This window comes from Lutra lutra, chromosome 8 (genome assembly GCF_902655055.1).
Source record: "Lutra lutra chromosome 8, mLutLut1.2, whole genome shotgun sequence".
Classification (NCBI taxonomy): Eukaryota; Metazoa; Chordata; class Mammalia; order Carnivora; family Mustelidae; genus Lutra; species Lutra lutra.
Window position 1 is genome coordinate 62,887,615 of NC_062285.1, and position 18,661 is coordinate 62,906,275.

At 38.9% G+C, this 18,661-nt stretch overlaps 1 protein-coding gene across 1 annotated transcript in view; it reads left to right on the top strand.

Moving 5' to 3' along the window:
- DBX2 (developing brain homeobox 2) overlaps positions 1-18,046 on the top strand; it is a 42,670-nt gene extending 24,624 nt beyond the window's left edge. The window contains exons 3-4 of the mRNA XM_047742256.1: positions 7,515-7,702; positions 13,281-18,046. Of these exons, the coding sequence (XP_047598212.1) occupies positions 7,515-7,702; positions 13,281-13,610 (518 nt within the window). The 3' untranslated portion in view covers positions 13,611-18,046. The remainder of the gene's footprint in view (positions 1-7,514; positions 7,703-13,280) is intronic.
- Positions 18,047-18,661: the final 615 nt, after the last annotated feature.

Consider the following 18,661-nt stretch of genomic DNA (forward strand, 5'->3'; position numbering starts at 1 on the left):
GCAATACAATGGCACTAAATTCATATCTCTCAATACTTACCCTGAATGTTAATGGGCTAAATGCCCCAATCGAAAGACACAGGGTATCAGAATGGATAAAAAAACAAAACCCATCTATATGTTGCCTACAAGAAACTCATCTTAAACCCGAAGACACCTCCAGGTTTAAAGTGAGGGGGTGGAAAAGAATTTACCACGCTAATGGACATCAGAAGAAAGCAGGAGTGGCAATCCTTATATCAGATCAATTAGATTTTAAGCCAAAGACTATAATAAGAGATGAGGAAGGACACTATATCATACTCAAAGGAACTGTCCAACAAGAAGATCTAACAATTTTAAATATCTATGCCCCTAACGTGGGAGCAGCCAACTATATAAACCAATTAATAACAAAATCAAAGAAACACATCGACAAGAATACAATAATAGTAGGGGATTTTAACACTCCCCTCACTGAAATGAACAGATCATCCAAGCAAAAGATCAACAAGGAAATCAAGGCCTTAAATGACACACTGGACCAGATGGACATCACAGATATATTCAGAACATTTCATCCCAAAGCAACAGAATACACATTCTTCTCTAGTGCACATGGAACATTCTCCAGAATAGGTCACATTCTTGGTCCTAAATCAAGTCTCAACCGGTATCAAAAGATTGGGATCATTCCCTGCATATTTTCAGACCACAATGCTCTGAAGCTAGAACTCAATCACAAGAGGAAATTTGGAAAGAACCCAAATACATGGAGACTAAACAGCATCCTTCTAAAGAATGAATGGGTCAACCAGGAAATTAAAGAAGAATTGAAAAAATTCATGGAAACAAATGATAATGAAAACACAACGGTTCAGAATCTGTGGGACACAACAAAGGCAGTCCTGAGAGGAAAATATATAGCGGTACAAGCCTTTCTCAAGAAACAAGAAAGGTCTCAGGTACACAACCTAACCCTACACCTAAAGGAGCTGGAGAAAGAACAAGAAAGAAAGCCTAAACCCAGCAGGAGAAGAGAAATCATAAAGATCAGAGCAGAAATCAATGAAATAGAAACCAAAAAAACAATAGAACAAATCAACGAAACTAGGAGCTGGTTCTTTGAAAGAATTAATAAGATTGATAAACCCCTGGCCAGACTTCTCAAAAAGAAAAGAGAAAGGACCCAAATAAATAAAATCATGAATGAAAGAGGAGAGATCACAACGAACACCAAAGAAATATAGACAATTATAAGAACATACTATGAGCAACTCTACGCCAACAAATTTGACAATCTGGAAGAAATGGATGCATTCCTAGAGACATATAAACTACCACAACTGAACCAGGAAGAAATGGAAAGCCTGAACAGACCCATAACCAGTAAGGAGATTGAAACAGTCATCAAAAAACTCCAAACAAACAAAAGCCCAGGGCCAGATGGCTTCCCGGGGGAATTCTACCAAACATTTAAAGAAGAACTAATTCCTATTCTCCTGAAACTGTTCCAAAAAATAGAATAGAAGGAAAACTTCCAAACTCATTTTATGAGGCCAGCATCACCTTGATCCCAAAACCAGACAAGGATCCCAACAAAAAAGAGAACTACAGACCAATATCCTTGATGAACACAGATGCAAAAATTCTCACCAAAATACTAGCCAATAGGATTCAACAGTACATTAAAAGGATTATTCACCACGACCAAGTGGGATTTATTCCAGGGCTGCAAGGGTGGTTCAACATCCGCAAATCAATCAATGTGATACAACACATTAATAAAAGAAAGAACAAGAACCATATGATACTCTCCATAGATGCTGAAAAAGCATTTGACAAAGTACAGCATCCCTTCCTGATCAAAACTCTTCAAAGTGTAGGGATAGACGGTACATACCTCAATATTATCAAAGCCATCTATGAAAAACCCACAGCAAATATCATTCTCAATGGAGAAAAACTGAAAGCTTTTCCGCTAAGGTCAGGAACATGGCAGGGATGTCCGTTATCACCACTGCTATTCAACATAGTACTAGAAGTCCTAGCCTCAGCAATCAGACAACAAAAGGAAATTAAAGGCATCCAAATCGGCAAAGAAGAAGTCAAACTCTCACTCTTTGCAGATGATATGATACTCTATGTGGAAAACCCAAAAGACTCCACTCCAAAACTGCTAGAACTTGTACAGGAATTCAGTAAAGTGTCAGGATATAAAATCAATGCACAGAAATCAGTTGCATTTCTCTACACCAACAACAAGACAGACGAAAGAGAAATTAAGGTGTCCATCCCATTTACAATTGCACCCAAAACTATAAGATACCTAGGAATAAACCTAGCCAAAGAGACTAAGAATCTATACACAGAAAACTATAAAGTACTCATGAAAGAAATTGAGGAAGACACAAAGAAATGGAAAAATGTTCCATGCTTCTGGATTGGAAGAATAAATATTGTGAAAATGTCTATGCTACCTAAAGCAATCTACACATTTAATGCAATTCCTATCAAAGTACCATCCATTTTTTTCAAAGAAATGGAACAAATAATCCTAAAATTTATATGGAACCAGAAAAGACCTCGAATAGCCAAAGGAATATTGAAAAACAAAGCCAAAGTTGGTGGCATCACAATTCCGGACTTCAAGCTCTATTACAAAGCTGTCATCATCAAGACAGCATGGTACTGGCACAAAAACAGACACATAGATCAATGGAACAGAATAGAGAGCCCAGAAATAGACCCTCAACTCTATGGTCAACTCATCTTCGACAAAGCAGGAAAGAATGTCCAATGGAACAAAGACAGCCTCTTCAATAAATGGTGTTGGGAAAATTGGACAGCCACATGCAGAAAAATGAAATTGGATCATTTCCTTACACCACACACGAAAATAGACTCAAAATGGATGAAGGATCTCAATGTGAGAAAGGAATCCATCAAAATCCTCGAGGAGAACACAGGCAGCAACCTCTTCGACGTCAGCCGCAGCAACATCTTCCTAGGAACATCACCAAAGGCAAGGGAAGCAAGGGCAAAAATGAACTTTTGGGATTTTATCAAGATCAAAAGCTTTTGCACAGCAAAGGAAACAGTGAACAAAACCAAAAGACAACTGACAGAATGGGAGAAGATATTTGCAAATGACGTATCAGATAAAGGGCTAGTGTCCAAAATCTATAAAGAACTTAGCAAACTCAACACCCAAAGAACAAATAATCCAATCAAGAAATGGGCAGAAGACCTGAACAGACATTTCTGCAAAGAAGACATCCAGATGGCCAACAGACACATGAAAAAGTGCTCCATATCACTCGGCATCAGGGAAATACGAATCAAAACCACCATGAGATATCACCTCACACCAGTCAGAATGGCTAAAATTAACAAGTCAGGAAATGACAGATGCTGGCGAGGATGCGGAGAAAGGGGAACCCTCCTACACTGTTGGTGGGAATGCAAGCTGGTGCAACCACTCTGGAAAACAGCATGGAGGTTCCTCAAAATGTTGAAAATAGAACTACCCTATGACCCTGCAATTGCACTGCTGGGTATTTACCCTAAAGATACAAACGTAGTGATCCGAAGGGGCACGTGCACCCGAATGTTTATAGCAGCAATGTCTACAATAGCCAAACTATGGAAAGAACCTAGATGTCCATCAACAGATGAATGGATAAAGAAGATGTGGTATATATACACAATGGAATACTATGAAGCCATCAAAAGAAATGAAATCTTGCCATTTGCAACGACGTGGATGGAACTAGAGGGTATCATGCTTAGCGAAATAAGTCAATCGGAGAAAGACAACTATCATATGATCTCCCTGATATGAGCGAGAGGAGATGCAACATGGGGGGGTAGGAGAAGAGTAAATGAAACAAGATGGGATTGGGAGGGAGACAAACCATAAGTGACTCTTAATCTCACAAAACAAACTGAGGGTTGATGGGGGGAGGGGGTTGGGAGAGGGAGGTGGGGTTATGGATATTGGGGAGGGTATGTGCTATGGTGAGTGCTGTGAAGTGTGTAAACCTGGCGATTCGCAGACCTGTACCCCTGGGGATAAAAATATATGTTTATAAAGCTGTAAAAAAAAAAAAAAAGAAAAAAGAAAGGATGAATACCCATGTTTTGTAGCAACATGGACGGGACTGGAAGAGATTATGCTGAGTGAAATAAGTCAAGCAGAGAGAGTCAATTATCATATGGTTTCACTTATTTGTGGAGCATAACAAATAGCATGGAGGACAAGGGGAGATGGAGAGGAGAAGGGAGTTGAGGGAAATTGGAAGGGGAGGTGAACCATGAGAGACTATGGACTGAAAAACGATCTGAGAATTTTGAAGGGGTGGGGGGTGGGAGGTTGGGGGCACCAGGTGGTGGGTATTGTAGAGGGCACGGATTGCATGGAGCACTGGGTGTGGTGCAAAAATAGTGAATACTGTTATGCTGAAAAAATAAAAAATTAATTAAAAAAAAAAGAATTTGGCTTGATTACGTCCGATGGCATTTCGGAGGAGATGCAAGTATTACAGAGCTGGAAGGAAAGAGAGAGAGGCCAGTTCTTAAAACTCGCGATGTGAGGATGAAATAGAATGAGGTGTAAACCAGGGCCAAGAGACTCGCTGGGAGATAATCTGCAGTCTTTTAGACAAGTAGGAAAGGGAGCTGTCATTTTACAAAAGTAGATGTGACAAGATTTATTCATTTGTTGTATTATTCCCCCTAAAATACAAGTCAGATTGGATTAGAATATATTGCGTAGTGTTAGGAGCATTTGTTTTGAAATTGGATGTCCTGGGTTTGGAGCCCTAGTCATGTGCCCCTTGGACAAAGTTTCTTAAGCTACCTGATCTTCATTTTATTCATCTATGAAGTGGGGAGAATAACAGTATAACATTTGGGGCATAGGCGGGACAGGATTATATGAATTAATGCATGTCATTGGCTTAACACACAATAAATATAATGGTACAGAGTATTCTGTGTGAGTTTATTATTATCACGTCACACCCTGATGAAACTAGTATTTGAAACTGTTACTGATCTTCACTACTATTGGATAAAGTCCCAAACTCTTGTAATACTCTCTGATCTGGCTCATTCCACTCTAGAATCTCTATGTCAAAGATCCAGATGTCTTCAAGAACCTTCAAAAAAAGCAAGCTAGGTGAGCTGTGGCAAATGAGGGCCATCAAAATGGGGGACCTGCTATTCACTCCAGTAGCTCTTTGCTTTCTGGGAAGATGAGCCTAGTGTGGCTACCTTTGAAGAGATGTCAGAAACCTGGACTTCACATGAAATCTAATTATTAAAGATGAACAACTGTATCAGAATTCTAAGACCGTACAAAACCCATCTGCGGGCTGGATCTGGTTGCCAGCTTGCCCCCTCTGCTTCATTCCCTTCCCAGCCTTGTAGACTGCTTAGTTTTCCTGCAATTATGGAGGGCACGTATTGCATGGAGTACTGGGTGTGGTACATAAACAATGAATTCTGGAACACTGAAAAGAAATTAAAAAAAGAAATTAAAAAAATTTTATTCCTTTGTGCCTTAGTGATTAAAAAAATAAATGTTGAGTATTGCTGGCACACAAGTTTACAGTAGTTTCAGGTGTGTAACATAGTGATTCAGCAGATCTGTACATTATGCTGTGTTCATCCCAAGTGTAGCCACCCTCTGTCCTGATACGTCAGTCTTGCAGTATCATTGACTACATTTCTCATGCTGTCCTTCATTCCCATCATTTATTCATACCATAACTGGAAGTCTGCATCTTGTACTCCCTTCCACTCATTTTGTGCCCCATCCTTCACCTCCCTCACCTTTGGCAACCATCAGTTTGTTCTCTGTTTTTATAGTTGTCCCCTAGTGCTTCTATACATGCTGGTCGCTCTGTCTAGCTTGGCCTTGGTTCTTTCCCTCGTGAACTGGATTGGTCTTTTAGACTTGGCTCAGCCTGTTTTCTCAGAATTATTTACTTCCTCCTTTGTGATGCCAGAGCATTTCATAAATCATTCTAGTGTAATACTTGACATTAATTTCCTTTTTTATTTAGAAATAATTATTAAGCACCAAAATGCCTACCAGCTACAACTGTAAACTGTTGTCCCTGTTCCCCTGGTGCCTGTATTCCACTGTGATCTTCATGTCAGTCCTCCCATGAGAATGTGAGTTCCTTAAGGGCAGGGACCATGTGCTGTTGGTCTGGTTTCCTCAAATAAGTTCCGTTAGCCTGATACCAGGTATGAGTGTCCTCTTGTTGCCACAACAAATTTCCACAAAACTGCTGTTTTAATACAAGCTTATTATCTTACAGGGGGGTCAGAAGCCTGAAATAGGTCTCACTGGACTAAAATCAAGGTGTAAAAACGGCTGCGTTCTTTCTGGAGGTGCTAGGGAAGACTTTGTTTCTTGCCTTTTCCAGTTTCTAGTGGTTGCCTGCATTTCTTGGCTTGTGACCCCCTTCCTCCATCCTTAAAGCAAGAAGGGTAACATCAGAGAAGCAAATCTTTCTCTGTGACTTCATTTTCCCACTCTCTTTTCCACTCATAAGGACCCTTGTGATTACATTGCCCACCTGGGTACTCCAGGATACTCTTCTAATCTCCGGGGCAGCTTGTTAGCAGCTGTAATTCCATTTGCAACCTTAATTCCTCCTTGTCATGTCATGTAATATATTTCTAGGTTCTGGGGAACACATTCACATAGGCATCTTTGGGAAGGCCATTATCATTCCTACCACAATTGGGAAGCTGAATGTTGAATGAATGATGATAAATGAAACTCTTAGAGGGCTGGAACTGGTTGTGCTAGCCACAGAAGGTAGAAAAAGTAGTAGATATCTCTGACTTGAAGGACTTGATGAACAACTAGATTGAGGAGTGGTGGTGGTTGGGGATCTTCTAAACCTCCCTTCTCAGACTGAATATCTCGGACTCCTACAAGCTTTCTCTGAAATCCCAAATGATGACCAGATCCTTGTTTTGCATGCCCAGTGCAGCCTCCTTTGGAATACATCCTCACACTTGTGACGTTAGTTCAGTAAATGCCTTCCACTAAATCTTACAGGTAGTGTGTACAATAAAACACATTTGTCTTGTTTCTCAATTTGTATCATTGAGCAGAGCACCTGGCATATGGTAAGTGTTTAAAACTTTGTTGAGAGAAAAAAAATGAATAAGTAAATGAAGAATTAGAAAAAACGGAGTGTTTAAACCACCTACTATTTGTTCTGCATTTGAACTTTGTGACGTGGGACCATGGGCTTTCTAACATGGCACACAAATTGTGAGGGCGAGCATCTGTACTTTTCTCTCACTGGTGAACAAAGAGTATTTCTTGGATTCTCAGTGGAGTCCATGGCCAAGACCATGGAAGAAGCCCTGCTCTAAGTATGCAGAGTTCAGAGATGAGAGGATTTGGCCATGGTACAGAGAAGAAGGATACTAGCCTGGGAAAGGCAGACTGACTTCTCCTCACTAGAGTTAACTGGACTTTTGTACCTGTCTCCCCATTCTAGGAGAAGAGAGCGTGCTGCCTCTCCTGACACAGGACTCTAACTCCAAAGCTCGGAGGGGTATTTTAAGAAGAGCTGTTTTTTCTGAGGATCAGAGAAAGTCTCTGGAGAAAATGTTTCAGAAGCAGAAATATATCAGCAAAACAGACCGAAAGAAACTCGCCCTCAGCTTGGGACTAAAGGAATCACAGGTACCAATGAGCAGGAAAATGTCCACTGCTCCTGGTTTCTGAAGTATGAAATCCATACATTTGGCAAATGTCTGTTGTACTAGGTATGGTGCTGGACCATCAAGTATTACTGAAATGATTTTCACAGTTGTTGAGTGGGTGGAAATACATGTCAGAATTCCTATTTGAAAATAGACCCATTTGCTGAGAGGTCTAGGTTTTTGCATGATTAATTCTTCCCAAATGAAGAGAACTACTAAGGATGTGGCATTTACATCATTAATTGTTTGCTCTGGTTTCAGAGAAGTAGACTACATAATCTACAAAAGCAGGAACCAATTTTTCTGTCTTTTTCTTCATTCCCAGTCCAAAATCCAGTCATAAATGTGTGACTCATAAATACCTCCAGATAGATTTCATTACCCTGCAATCTGGGCTTATGTCAAGTACAGTAAAGTAGTTTCATATTTGCAACACCTACAAACCTTTCTTACACATTAAGGTACTAGTATTTTACAACTAATCGTTTTATAGTAAGCACGATAATCATCCTCATTTTCTAGATGAGAAAGTGTAGAGAAGTAAATACAGGTCTACTGTCATGTAGTGAAGCTGCTCTGGAGCTGGGCTCTCACCCCCAGCAACCTGGTTCTGGAGTTTGTGTTCTACTTAACCTGGAGCTATCATGTATCATTGTGCAGGCTGTGCACTGCACAAGGGTACAAGGGCTAAGAGGCATGGCAGAAACTGAAACGTAGCAGGTGCTCAGCCTGCCAAAATGGCTCTCTCCTGGTGTAAGACTATATCCACCTGGATCTTTTGAGTTAGCATAAAGGCTCTGAAGGGCTAGCAGAGGCTCTGCATAACTGCCATGCTCTACTGTTCTTTGCTCAATATCAATGACCTGGTTTCTAACTCTGGATTTTATTAAACCAGTTATTTTTGGATGAAACTCTCCTTAACCTTGCTTCCTTTCCCTAGGGAAGTGATCTGTCCCCACCCCCCAGCTTTTTCTAGTTGTAGGAAGCAGTACGTAGAGTAGTAGAGGGTAATTGGCCTACATCAGCCAGCCTGTGCTTTCCTCACTGTGTGTTACTAAGGAGTCCCTAACCTTAACTGCTTGCTCTATGCCTCAGTATCTCACATAAAAAACAGGGACAAATATCAGGATCTATCTAAGTTGCAGAGCAATTTTGCATTTATGATAGATAAATCAGTAGCTATATCTTTTTTTTTTTAAGTTTTTTTTTTTTAAGATTTTATTTATTTATTTGTCGGAGAGAGAGGAGCGAGAGTGAGCACAGGCAGATAGAGTGGCAGGCAGAGGCAGAGGGAGAAGCAGGCTCCCTGCCAAGCAAAGAGCCTGATATGGGACTCGATCCCAGGATACCAGGATCATGACCTGAGCCGAAGGCAGCTGCTTAACCAACTGAGCCACCCAGGCATCCCAGTAGCTATATCTTGATGGTCTGTTGTGTGCAAGACACTGTGCTAATAAGTAGGCAGTAAGAGGGAGTGTTGATTAAGTACTAATTAAGATACACTCTGTGCACCCAGGAATTTGTATGAGCAACTGGGGAAATGAAGCAGAAGCTCAAGACAATGGCATAGGAGACATCGCCTGGTAGGTTAGATATGCTGCCAAATAAAGGAGCTAGATCAGGGGTCCTCAAAGTTATGTATCTCTCCGGAGATTTATGTTAATCTCCACGACTGGTCCTTATACTCCTGGGGAGTCTAGTGAAGGAAGTGTCTCATCCTTAGGGGAATCATTGGGCCTGACTAGGAGGCACAGAAGCTCAGTAGGACTGGCCTTCATCTCACTGGTGTGGATTAAAAACAAACAAACAACAAACAAAAAAAAACCCCTCCTGAGTTAGAGTTGAGAAAATGTGAGTCTTTGGGAGTTTGCAGGAGGCCCTTCATTGAGTCAGAACTTGAAGTAGGTGTTAAAAGACATAGGTCACCATAAAATACATCATTAGTTTTTGATGTAGTGTTCCAAGATTTATTGTTTACATATAATACCCAGTGTATGGTGACTAACACAACACAATAAAAATTAAAAACGAAACAAAAAAAACCCACCACCACCAACAAAAACAAAAGTAAAAATTTTAGGATACTAACAGAAAAAAAAGAAAGAGAAAAGGTGGCTAGGTTTGATCTGATAGTGCTGAGGTGGTGTGAATGTCTTTGAACTTCCTAAAAATAGATTATTGGAATGAGAATGCAGGCAGTGTACTGGAGAACATTTATGAGGGGATGACCATAATCTGTCCCTTCCAAGAAAACAAACTATTTTCCTATTTTGTATCTTATCTTTCTGTTCGTATTCACAGGTGCTAGTTTTACATAGTTGATTGTATTGTTTTTAAACTTCAAGTGCCTTGAGGAATGAATACTTTCCATGTTATTAAATTTGGTAAACAACTCGGAAGTAATTTCACATTTTCTTATTTGCATAGACATCTCATTATATAATTAACTCATGGTATTTATTATGGTAAATTCAAACAAAGGAGAAATTGGCAAAATTAAAAATGAAAATTCATCTCCTCCCCTTGCAACCCAACTCCTTAGTTATTACTGTCATTTATAAATGGCTCTTGTTTGAATTTATTTGATGTACCATGTATTATCTTTAAATGTATATGTGTGTTGTATATGCACAAACACAAAGTAACACAAGCACTTGCACCGTGCCTACCATGTGTCCTTACATTTGATGTCATTTATCCTCACAATGACCCTGCGAGATAGCCACTTTGATTATTCCTACTTTATAATAGGGACCTAGAATTGAGACCCAGAGTTGTGCATATATGTTTTTAAATAAAAACGGGATCCTATTTTACATATATCTTGACTTTGTGAGAGAGACTACAAACCATCTGTATAACTAACACACAGATCAAGCAGTAGAACCTTCTTGCCAGGGCCAGTAGCCCCCTACATAGTACTTCCTCTCAGTGACTGCCCTCCTTCCAAGACCACCTACTCTTCTGACTTCTAACCACATAGATCAGTTTTGCCTATTTGTGTCATTTGTATAAGTAGAATCGTTCAGTACAAGTTCTTTGGTATACGTGGCTTCTTTTCCTTAACATTATGTCTGTGAGATTCATTCATGTGACTGGATACAGCAGTTGCTCTTTTGTGCTCATTACTGTGTAATATACCCCAGTTTCTCCACTCTGATGGTGTTTGGATTGCTCCCAACTTTTGGCTATTATTCATATTATTTGTAGCAATTATTTTAGCCGTTATCAAAATGTTTGGAATATTGTGGTTAGTAACATTCTCCTGTTACAACCATTGCAAACTCTTCAAGTTTGAAGGTTTTGTTTTTTTTTTAATTGTGGTAAAATAGACGTAACATAAAATTTACCGTTTACACCTTTTTTAAAGGTAAAATTTAGTAGCGGTAAGTACATTCACATTGTTGAGCAATCATGGCTACCATCCATCTCCAGAACGTCTTTCATCTTGTAAAACTGAAACTCTGTATCCATTGGACAGTGACTCCCCATTCCTCCTCCTTCCAGGCCCTAACAACCACCACCTTGTGTCTCTATGATTTGACTGTTCTAGGTACCTCAAATTAGTGGAATCATTTGTATTTGTCCTTTTGTAATTGGTTTATTTCACCTAGCATAATATCTTCAGGGTTCATCCATGTGGTGACATGCATCAGAATCACCTTCCTTTTTAATGCTGAATAATATTCCATTTTACGTATATACCATATTTTGTTTATGCATTCAGCCATCAGTGGACACTTTGGTTGCTTCTACCTTTCGGCTCTTGTGAATAATGCTATGAACATGGATACACAAATATCTCTTCAAGTCTCTGCTTTTAATTCTTTTAGGTAGTTTGTGGCTATGTTTTGTATGTTTGTGGTGTCTTTATTTATCCAGAAATTTCTCATTTTTATGTTGTCAGCTCTATTTTTTCTTTTGTGGTCTAGTGTTTTATGTCAATGCTTAAAAAAAAAAATTCATCTCTCCAAGACTGTAATGACGATCTCATATAGCTTTTTCTGGAACTTTTATAGTTTTGTTTTTGTGTTTAGCTGTTTAATCCATTTGGAATTTGTTTTTGTATTTGTTGACAGGTAGAACTTTTAATTTATGGCTTTCCCCAAATATGTACATTTGTTTCAATACTATTGATTGTGAAGAAACTTTCTTCATGATTGTTTTTTTCATTGAGCTATCACTCAGAAAAAATTCTAGATCTACAGAAAAGCTAAGGAAAGAAGAAAATAATGAATGTGATGAGAAGGACAAGAATCACGAATGGGCACAAATAAAATGTCTTACTGAAAACCCACTAGAAATATTTGGCAGGCTTTCTAGGAGTAAATGCCCACTGCAAATAATAAATGAGTTCATGAATAGAACCAAATGCTCTGGTATGTACACATTAGTACTGTTTTCTTATGAAAAGCCTTAACCACAGGATTGTAACTGAGATGGCAGTCTTTTGGACTCACTCGCCTGGGGTCAGGTTCTTTGTAGCCGTTTTGAAATTGCCCGTCAAGTTGAAAGAATGAAGAAATTGTTTTGCCAATCTGGAAAGATTATCTCAGAGATTTTTCCTTCATTGGGAGAAACATTTCATTGGTAACACTTTGTAATTATTTTTTAGGGTAAAAACTTCCTGGTCTTTTGTTTTAAAAATAGAAATCCACTAAATTGTTCACATAAAGATGCAGTGTAATGCTTAGGAAAACCATGTGATTGGCTTTTAAAATATCAAGAAACCAATTGTGGAGTTTTCTGATCAGGCCTGGTTGACTACACAGTAGATACAGGGGAGAGTTAGTAGTAAAGACAGACTCCAGTGGGGTGGGGCGGAAGTATGGCTCAAATAGAAACCCCCATCATAAGCCCTTTCAGGTTAATTACGACTGATTGTTATTTATTGAGCCTAATTCTTCAAGTTTGATAAATCCTAGGAGTAATCAGACTTGGAAACTGTATGAAGCCTGGAATTTATCAAAGCGTTATAAAATGTTTAGCTTCCCAGAAGTTCCTAATGAAATCTGAATGTTATAAGAGCCTGGACACTGGTGTGGGACAGTCATGGATTCTATTTTAAGTGCTTCCATTTTACTAGCTTTGTGACCTTGAACTGATTTATCACTCTGAACCTCAATTTTCATACATGTGAGATGAGGACTTGTTGCAGTTGTCGCAAGGATCAAATTATGTAATCCACACAGCATGCATGGCCTGACACACATGGCATAAAGTAAACATTATTATTAACCAATAGCCTTCCCTTTGTATAAATAATTTAGCATGGATTAAATGATGTTTTAAGTTGTCGAGGGTGAAATCGGTTTTGAAAGATGTCAGACTTGCAGGATGTAACCCATTCATCGCAGTCGTTTTGTTTCATCAGTCTGGGGAAATTATACGAAAGTAATTATTCAGATATTTTTGAAAGAGCCCAGCGAAAAGCTTTAAGGACTTTGCTAGGCTGGCTCTCACAATAAGGTTGTCTCATAGAAGGCATTATAGTTTGCAATTCTGAAGTGAAGTAACATGGAGTAAGTGATCATTTTGTCCAATTATTTTGTCAATAGGTGAAAATTTGGTTTCAGAACAGAAGAATGAAGTGGCGGAATTCCAAAGAGAAGGAAGTGCTTTCCAACAGGTGTGTCCAAGAAGTAGGCCTTCCAGAGGATCCCCTTTCACGGTCTGCTCTGGGGTTCCCTTCTCCATGTCCTTCGCTCTGGGAAGTCTCCCAGCAGCACTCGAGTCCAAGATGGAGGGAGAATTCACCAGAACCTTCAGAAAGACTCATCCAGGAGAGTTCACGGGCAGCGCCCCTGGAAGCAAAGTCACTGCAGGGTGCCTTATATTTGTGTTCCGAAGAAGCTGGAGACAAGAGTGTCCTTGCTGGGGCGGTCTGAATCTAAGCCTTCCTCTATGTTAATTTAAAAGGACGCTTAACTAATAGCATTTGGACTCTAAAGCCAGCTAGCTTGTGCCTCATCGGTGCCTAAAATGTACTACCTTTGGAGTGATGCATGAACTAATACTTTAGGAAACCCTCTCCAGTGTTCTCTTGTTGGGCTCCCACACTCAGGCTTAATGTTTAAGTGGAATAGAATCTCCCAGAAAGTACAAAGGAACTGAAAAAATGAGAGTTACAGTTAGCTCAGTCCCTGCTCTGAATATGTGTGTATATATGTGTTTGTCTTTACGTGTGTATATATATAAATATTCATTGAAATACATTAGTAGGACTAGTTCCTCTTTAAATATTGTACCAAGCAAATTCATGTCCTTTTATATGAGGAAAAAACAATTATTGACTGGATGTTAATAATTTTTTGAAAATAATGTAATATTTGGATTTTGGTCCAACATGTTTTTTTTTTTTTTTAATTCCCTATTTTCTGGTTTCTTTCAGTGTCCAGCTATAAGTGAAACTTTAACAACTCAGCTCAGCTACCCTAATCGAATGAGCCACTATTAGATATATACACTGAAAGTATATACTTAAATGTAATCCAACAAGAAAACTAGAAGAATTTCTGAATGAGACTATTAGAACCCTAAATTTTCCAAGTCTCTGGACTTCATCAGGACATCATTGAGGGAGGTACCCATTTAACTAATGATTATCTTTTGATCTCTTCTCTGTGAGGATGGGCCTTAATCAAGGTTTGCAAAATGAAATGCCTTTAAGGGCCTATCAGTAAAGAAAGGGCATGGTCCACTTAAAAATATTTGAGTTTAATAATTTACGAAATACTGTGTTGGGCAAATGAAACCTCTGTGCCAAGCAGTTTGTGACCTCTGGCCAAGACTTAAAGAAATGTCACAGTTCCTAAAATGTTCCCAACTGGACTTCAAAACACAATACTGAGGGAACTGGTAGTGGATTTCTGTTTGCACTTCTAGTTATAGACTCAATTTTCCACTTAGGTGGTATACACTATATATATTAGGTTATTTTTATGTATTAACAAGCACCACACAGATGTTTTGTGTGTTTTGTTGTTCCTGAAATAGTCGTATTATAAAATTGCATTTCTGGTAACGATTTGCTTAGTTAATCTAGAAATTTTTATTCAAGGTCCAAGAAAAAATTACGTTTCACTTTGAAGGAAATGAGGCAGAAAAAGGAATTGATGTGGTTTCGAACTAGGTTATTATTAATCTGTGGACAAGAAACGTTATTAGAAGTTCATGTTGTGGAATTTTGTTAGTGAGAAAGCTGTGTAAAGGGAGTGGCTTCTAATTTGCTTAAATTCCTAGTTATAGACTTTGAAGCTTTAGGGTTTAGAGAAGGTAATATCTAAAAGGACAACCGTTTTAGTTGGCATCAGGAAATGATTTTGTCTGAGCGTGATTAGAATTGGGGTATGCAAAAAAAAAAAAAAAAAAAGAATTAGGGTATGCTAGCTTGTGTCTTTATCACGAGATGCTTTACTTAAAAGTCCTCTCAGAAGAAGCTTGTCCTAGTGTCTCTGTGGGAAAGAGGAGCAGGGATCTGCGGACAACAATTTAAAATTTAAAACCTATCTTAAAATGATTTGTAATATTGTTGTTGTTGTTGTTGTTTTCCCCTTGGTAGAATGTTAACCTCACCTACATTTATTGGATGCACCAGAGAATGTGCTAAGCCTTTAGGGTGAATTAATTCATGGTGGTCCTCATGACAGTAGCCGTAGGAGGTAGGCGTTATTATTGTCAGGATTGCTTTTTCCCAGGTGAGGGCGTAAGGCTATGAGTAGGGTGATGGCCCAAGGTCATGAGGTTAATAAATGGGATTTGGACCTGGCCATCAAGTTTCAAATCTTGAAATCCTACCAGCCATATTGGGGGGTGTGTGTGCATACCACTGTAGAATGTATTCACCAGCTATGGGATGCATTGTAAGACATAACGTTTCTGGGATTGCAGTAAGATTTATTAAAGAATTTCAGAAGTGTATTGTACTTTATGATCTCTTACTTGGGGAATGGTTTTCTTTCTAGTGTTCTCTTCTCTATTAACTTTGAAGTTTGGGGAACGTAAAGAATTGCAAAAGCCTTTAACTATGAAGCCTCTATAGAAAATAGTCCCATAGGAGTGTTTCAGTGAAATGAAACTATGTTTTTTTATCACTCACTGCTAAAAATTTAAAGTGCTTATCTATGGTTAATGTTTCTTGAGAATAACTTGAAGTTAAATGAGAGCAACCTGCTTCACGGCACCTGATAAGCCAGGTTTTATGTGGGCTAATTGGTGCTCAAATGATCTTCCCCAGACTTTTACGCCAAGCTCTGAGACTCAGCAGGGGCTTTTTTATACTGTAAGGTTGGCCTGATATTCAAATATGCAAATAAATATTTTAATTGGTTTCTACTCTGGAATGCCTTAAGGCTCCGGAAAGTACAGTTTAGATGACTATGTTAGGGATACTTAGGACACATGCAGAGACGCGTACACTTGGTGCTCATACGTAAGCCTGCTGTGCCTTCACTTTGCCTTCACTCACCTGAATTACTTGAGAGAACTACTGAGTGTGGTATTCTAATGGACAGTTCTCTCTTAATTTGTAGTCTGCCAACTCTCCACCCACCCCACCTCCCTCTACCTCAAAGACTTACACATGTATTTTCCCCTGTTCTCTCGATGCAGATTCCTTTTCTCCATGTGGTCACATATTCATGTATTTGTTGTCTGCTCTCCAGGAAAATTCTGCTCTGGTAAGCACCCAAACCAGAGAAGCCTGGAGGCAAAGGTATTTTAAAATTTTTAGAAGACATTTTCCCATGGATTTTAGGCAGGTGAGAAGGAAAAAAAAAATGGTTAGCACCATCCTCTAGCTTGTACAAAGGTAAATATTTTATAAAGCTAAATATAAAGAGTTGGAAGTATATAGTGGGTTAGGAATGGTCGCTGGGTCTGGAGACAGTGAAGGCCACGGTCATTGAAGTTGAAAAGGCAATTCTGTTTTCTTAGTGATGAAGTGGGTTGAATGGGGAACCCAACTGCTTGCTCCAATGATTCTCAAACTTCATAAATTCATACATATGAACATTCCATACCTTCCAACCAGTTTTGGGTATGTGCTCAGATTTCTGCAATATACCTCATACATTCTCTTCACCAGCCACACCTCCCACTCTACCCCTTGAGAATCATTACACATGTTTTTCTCTTTTCAAATATAAATTAATAATTAAATATGCTCGTTCAGGCCACCCATGTCCTTTCTGGCCCCTCTAATTCTGCATTCTGATTCTTTTTTTTTTTTTTTTTAAATCTACACACTCCTCAGCATGTTCCATGACCTAACTGCTAATGACCAGTGATTTCTTCAAGCTCTGCTGGCCTCTTATACAGCAAAGCTCATTCCACTGTGTTCATAAGCTTGTTAGACACTGCCTCTGCAGTCATCTGAAATCCACAAAAATATTTTTTCTTTTTGGATTTCAACACTTACTGGGTACTTGGTGTGAGGCACAGTCCTAGGCTCTGTATAAACAAATGTGAGGAAGAACGTGGTCCTTGCCCTCAAGAAACTTACAATCAGTCTTTTTGCCAAACAACTTTTGATATATTCCATGTGTCAGTAACTGGATCAGGTAAATTTGGAGCAAAAAATAAACTTCTAAGGTCCTCTAAAACCACTATCTCTCCATGTGCAATTAGTGGGGCAGGGCGAGGGGGAGTGGGGCAAAGTTTATTAAGTGCCCCACTATTCAGAAAAATACAAGCTACCTGGCATTATTGGTTTTCTATCTCTCCTCCATTCAGGCCACATTGGTCCCAAAAGGAGTCAGAGCCTAAGGGAAGAATTCATTATTTTTTTATTGATGATAGTGCATCCTACCCTCTACTTTTGTATTTCTACCTTCTCAGTCTCAGATCAATCTGAGGTGGTGGGTGGGAACAGGGAAGGAAAAGCAAATAACACAAGTGATGGAGAAACTAGGATGATAAGTATTCTCAAATATATAAGGAAAATTTTGCATAATTAATTTATATTATTTATAAACCGTCTCTAAAATAAGTAACTACTTTAAGAATGTTGTACAAGCCTCACAAAGATGGTTATTACCTTCAGCCATTAGTTGAGTTCCATTACAATGTTATTTTTGGTTGTAAGAGTGACACATGCTCATTGTGAAGAAATACCCTTGAAAATTTAGCTAACAAAAATCCCTGTGTAATTACACCATTTGGATATAGCCAATTTAGCTCTTTTATGAAAAACTTTCACTTTGAATGTATGTACATGTAAAGGTGTGTATGACTAAACAAATTTGGTCATGTTATGTATACAGTCTATCCTGCTTTTTTTAACTCAACTTTTTACAGAGAACATTTCCCCATGCCATTTAATAAATGCTGAAACTATTTATGATGGCTATATAATTTTCCATTGCTACTTCCTTGACTTCTTGAGGTGGACCAAGGGATGGGGCTGGGGGATATCAGGTCATGGAAAGAATGATCATGGAGCTCCTGTACCAAATGGAGAACCTCTTCCAAAAGCCACCTTGAACTTTGTCAAAACATATCCATCCAGTCAAGGTCCACGGTAGTGTACACACTTGTATTTCAATACCTTGCCAGCAGCAAAGATACTAATGTAGGGAGATATTCTACCTCTCTTTAATTGTGGTTATAGTCACTCTGATATCTTATTTTAGCAATGTTTTATTGCCCACAATGTGGGTAGAAGTCAAGCAAACTATTTGGTATCTGGCATCTGTCACCGTTTTGAAGGCTGAGATGATAAGGCTGCTTTGTCTAGTTAGTCCAGAATTCCACAGTTTCCACAACTCTGTGGACATTCTCTCAAAGTTGCTTAACCGAAACTATGAGTAGAAACTTTCGGGATCAGAACATTGTGAGTTTAAAATGCAGCCCTCAGTGTTATTTAAACCCAAAGCATTCAGAATCATCAACTGTTTGACACTAACCAGAAGTCAAAAACTTGGGTATATCAATCTGAATA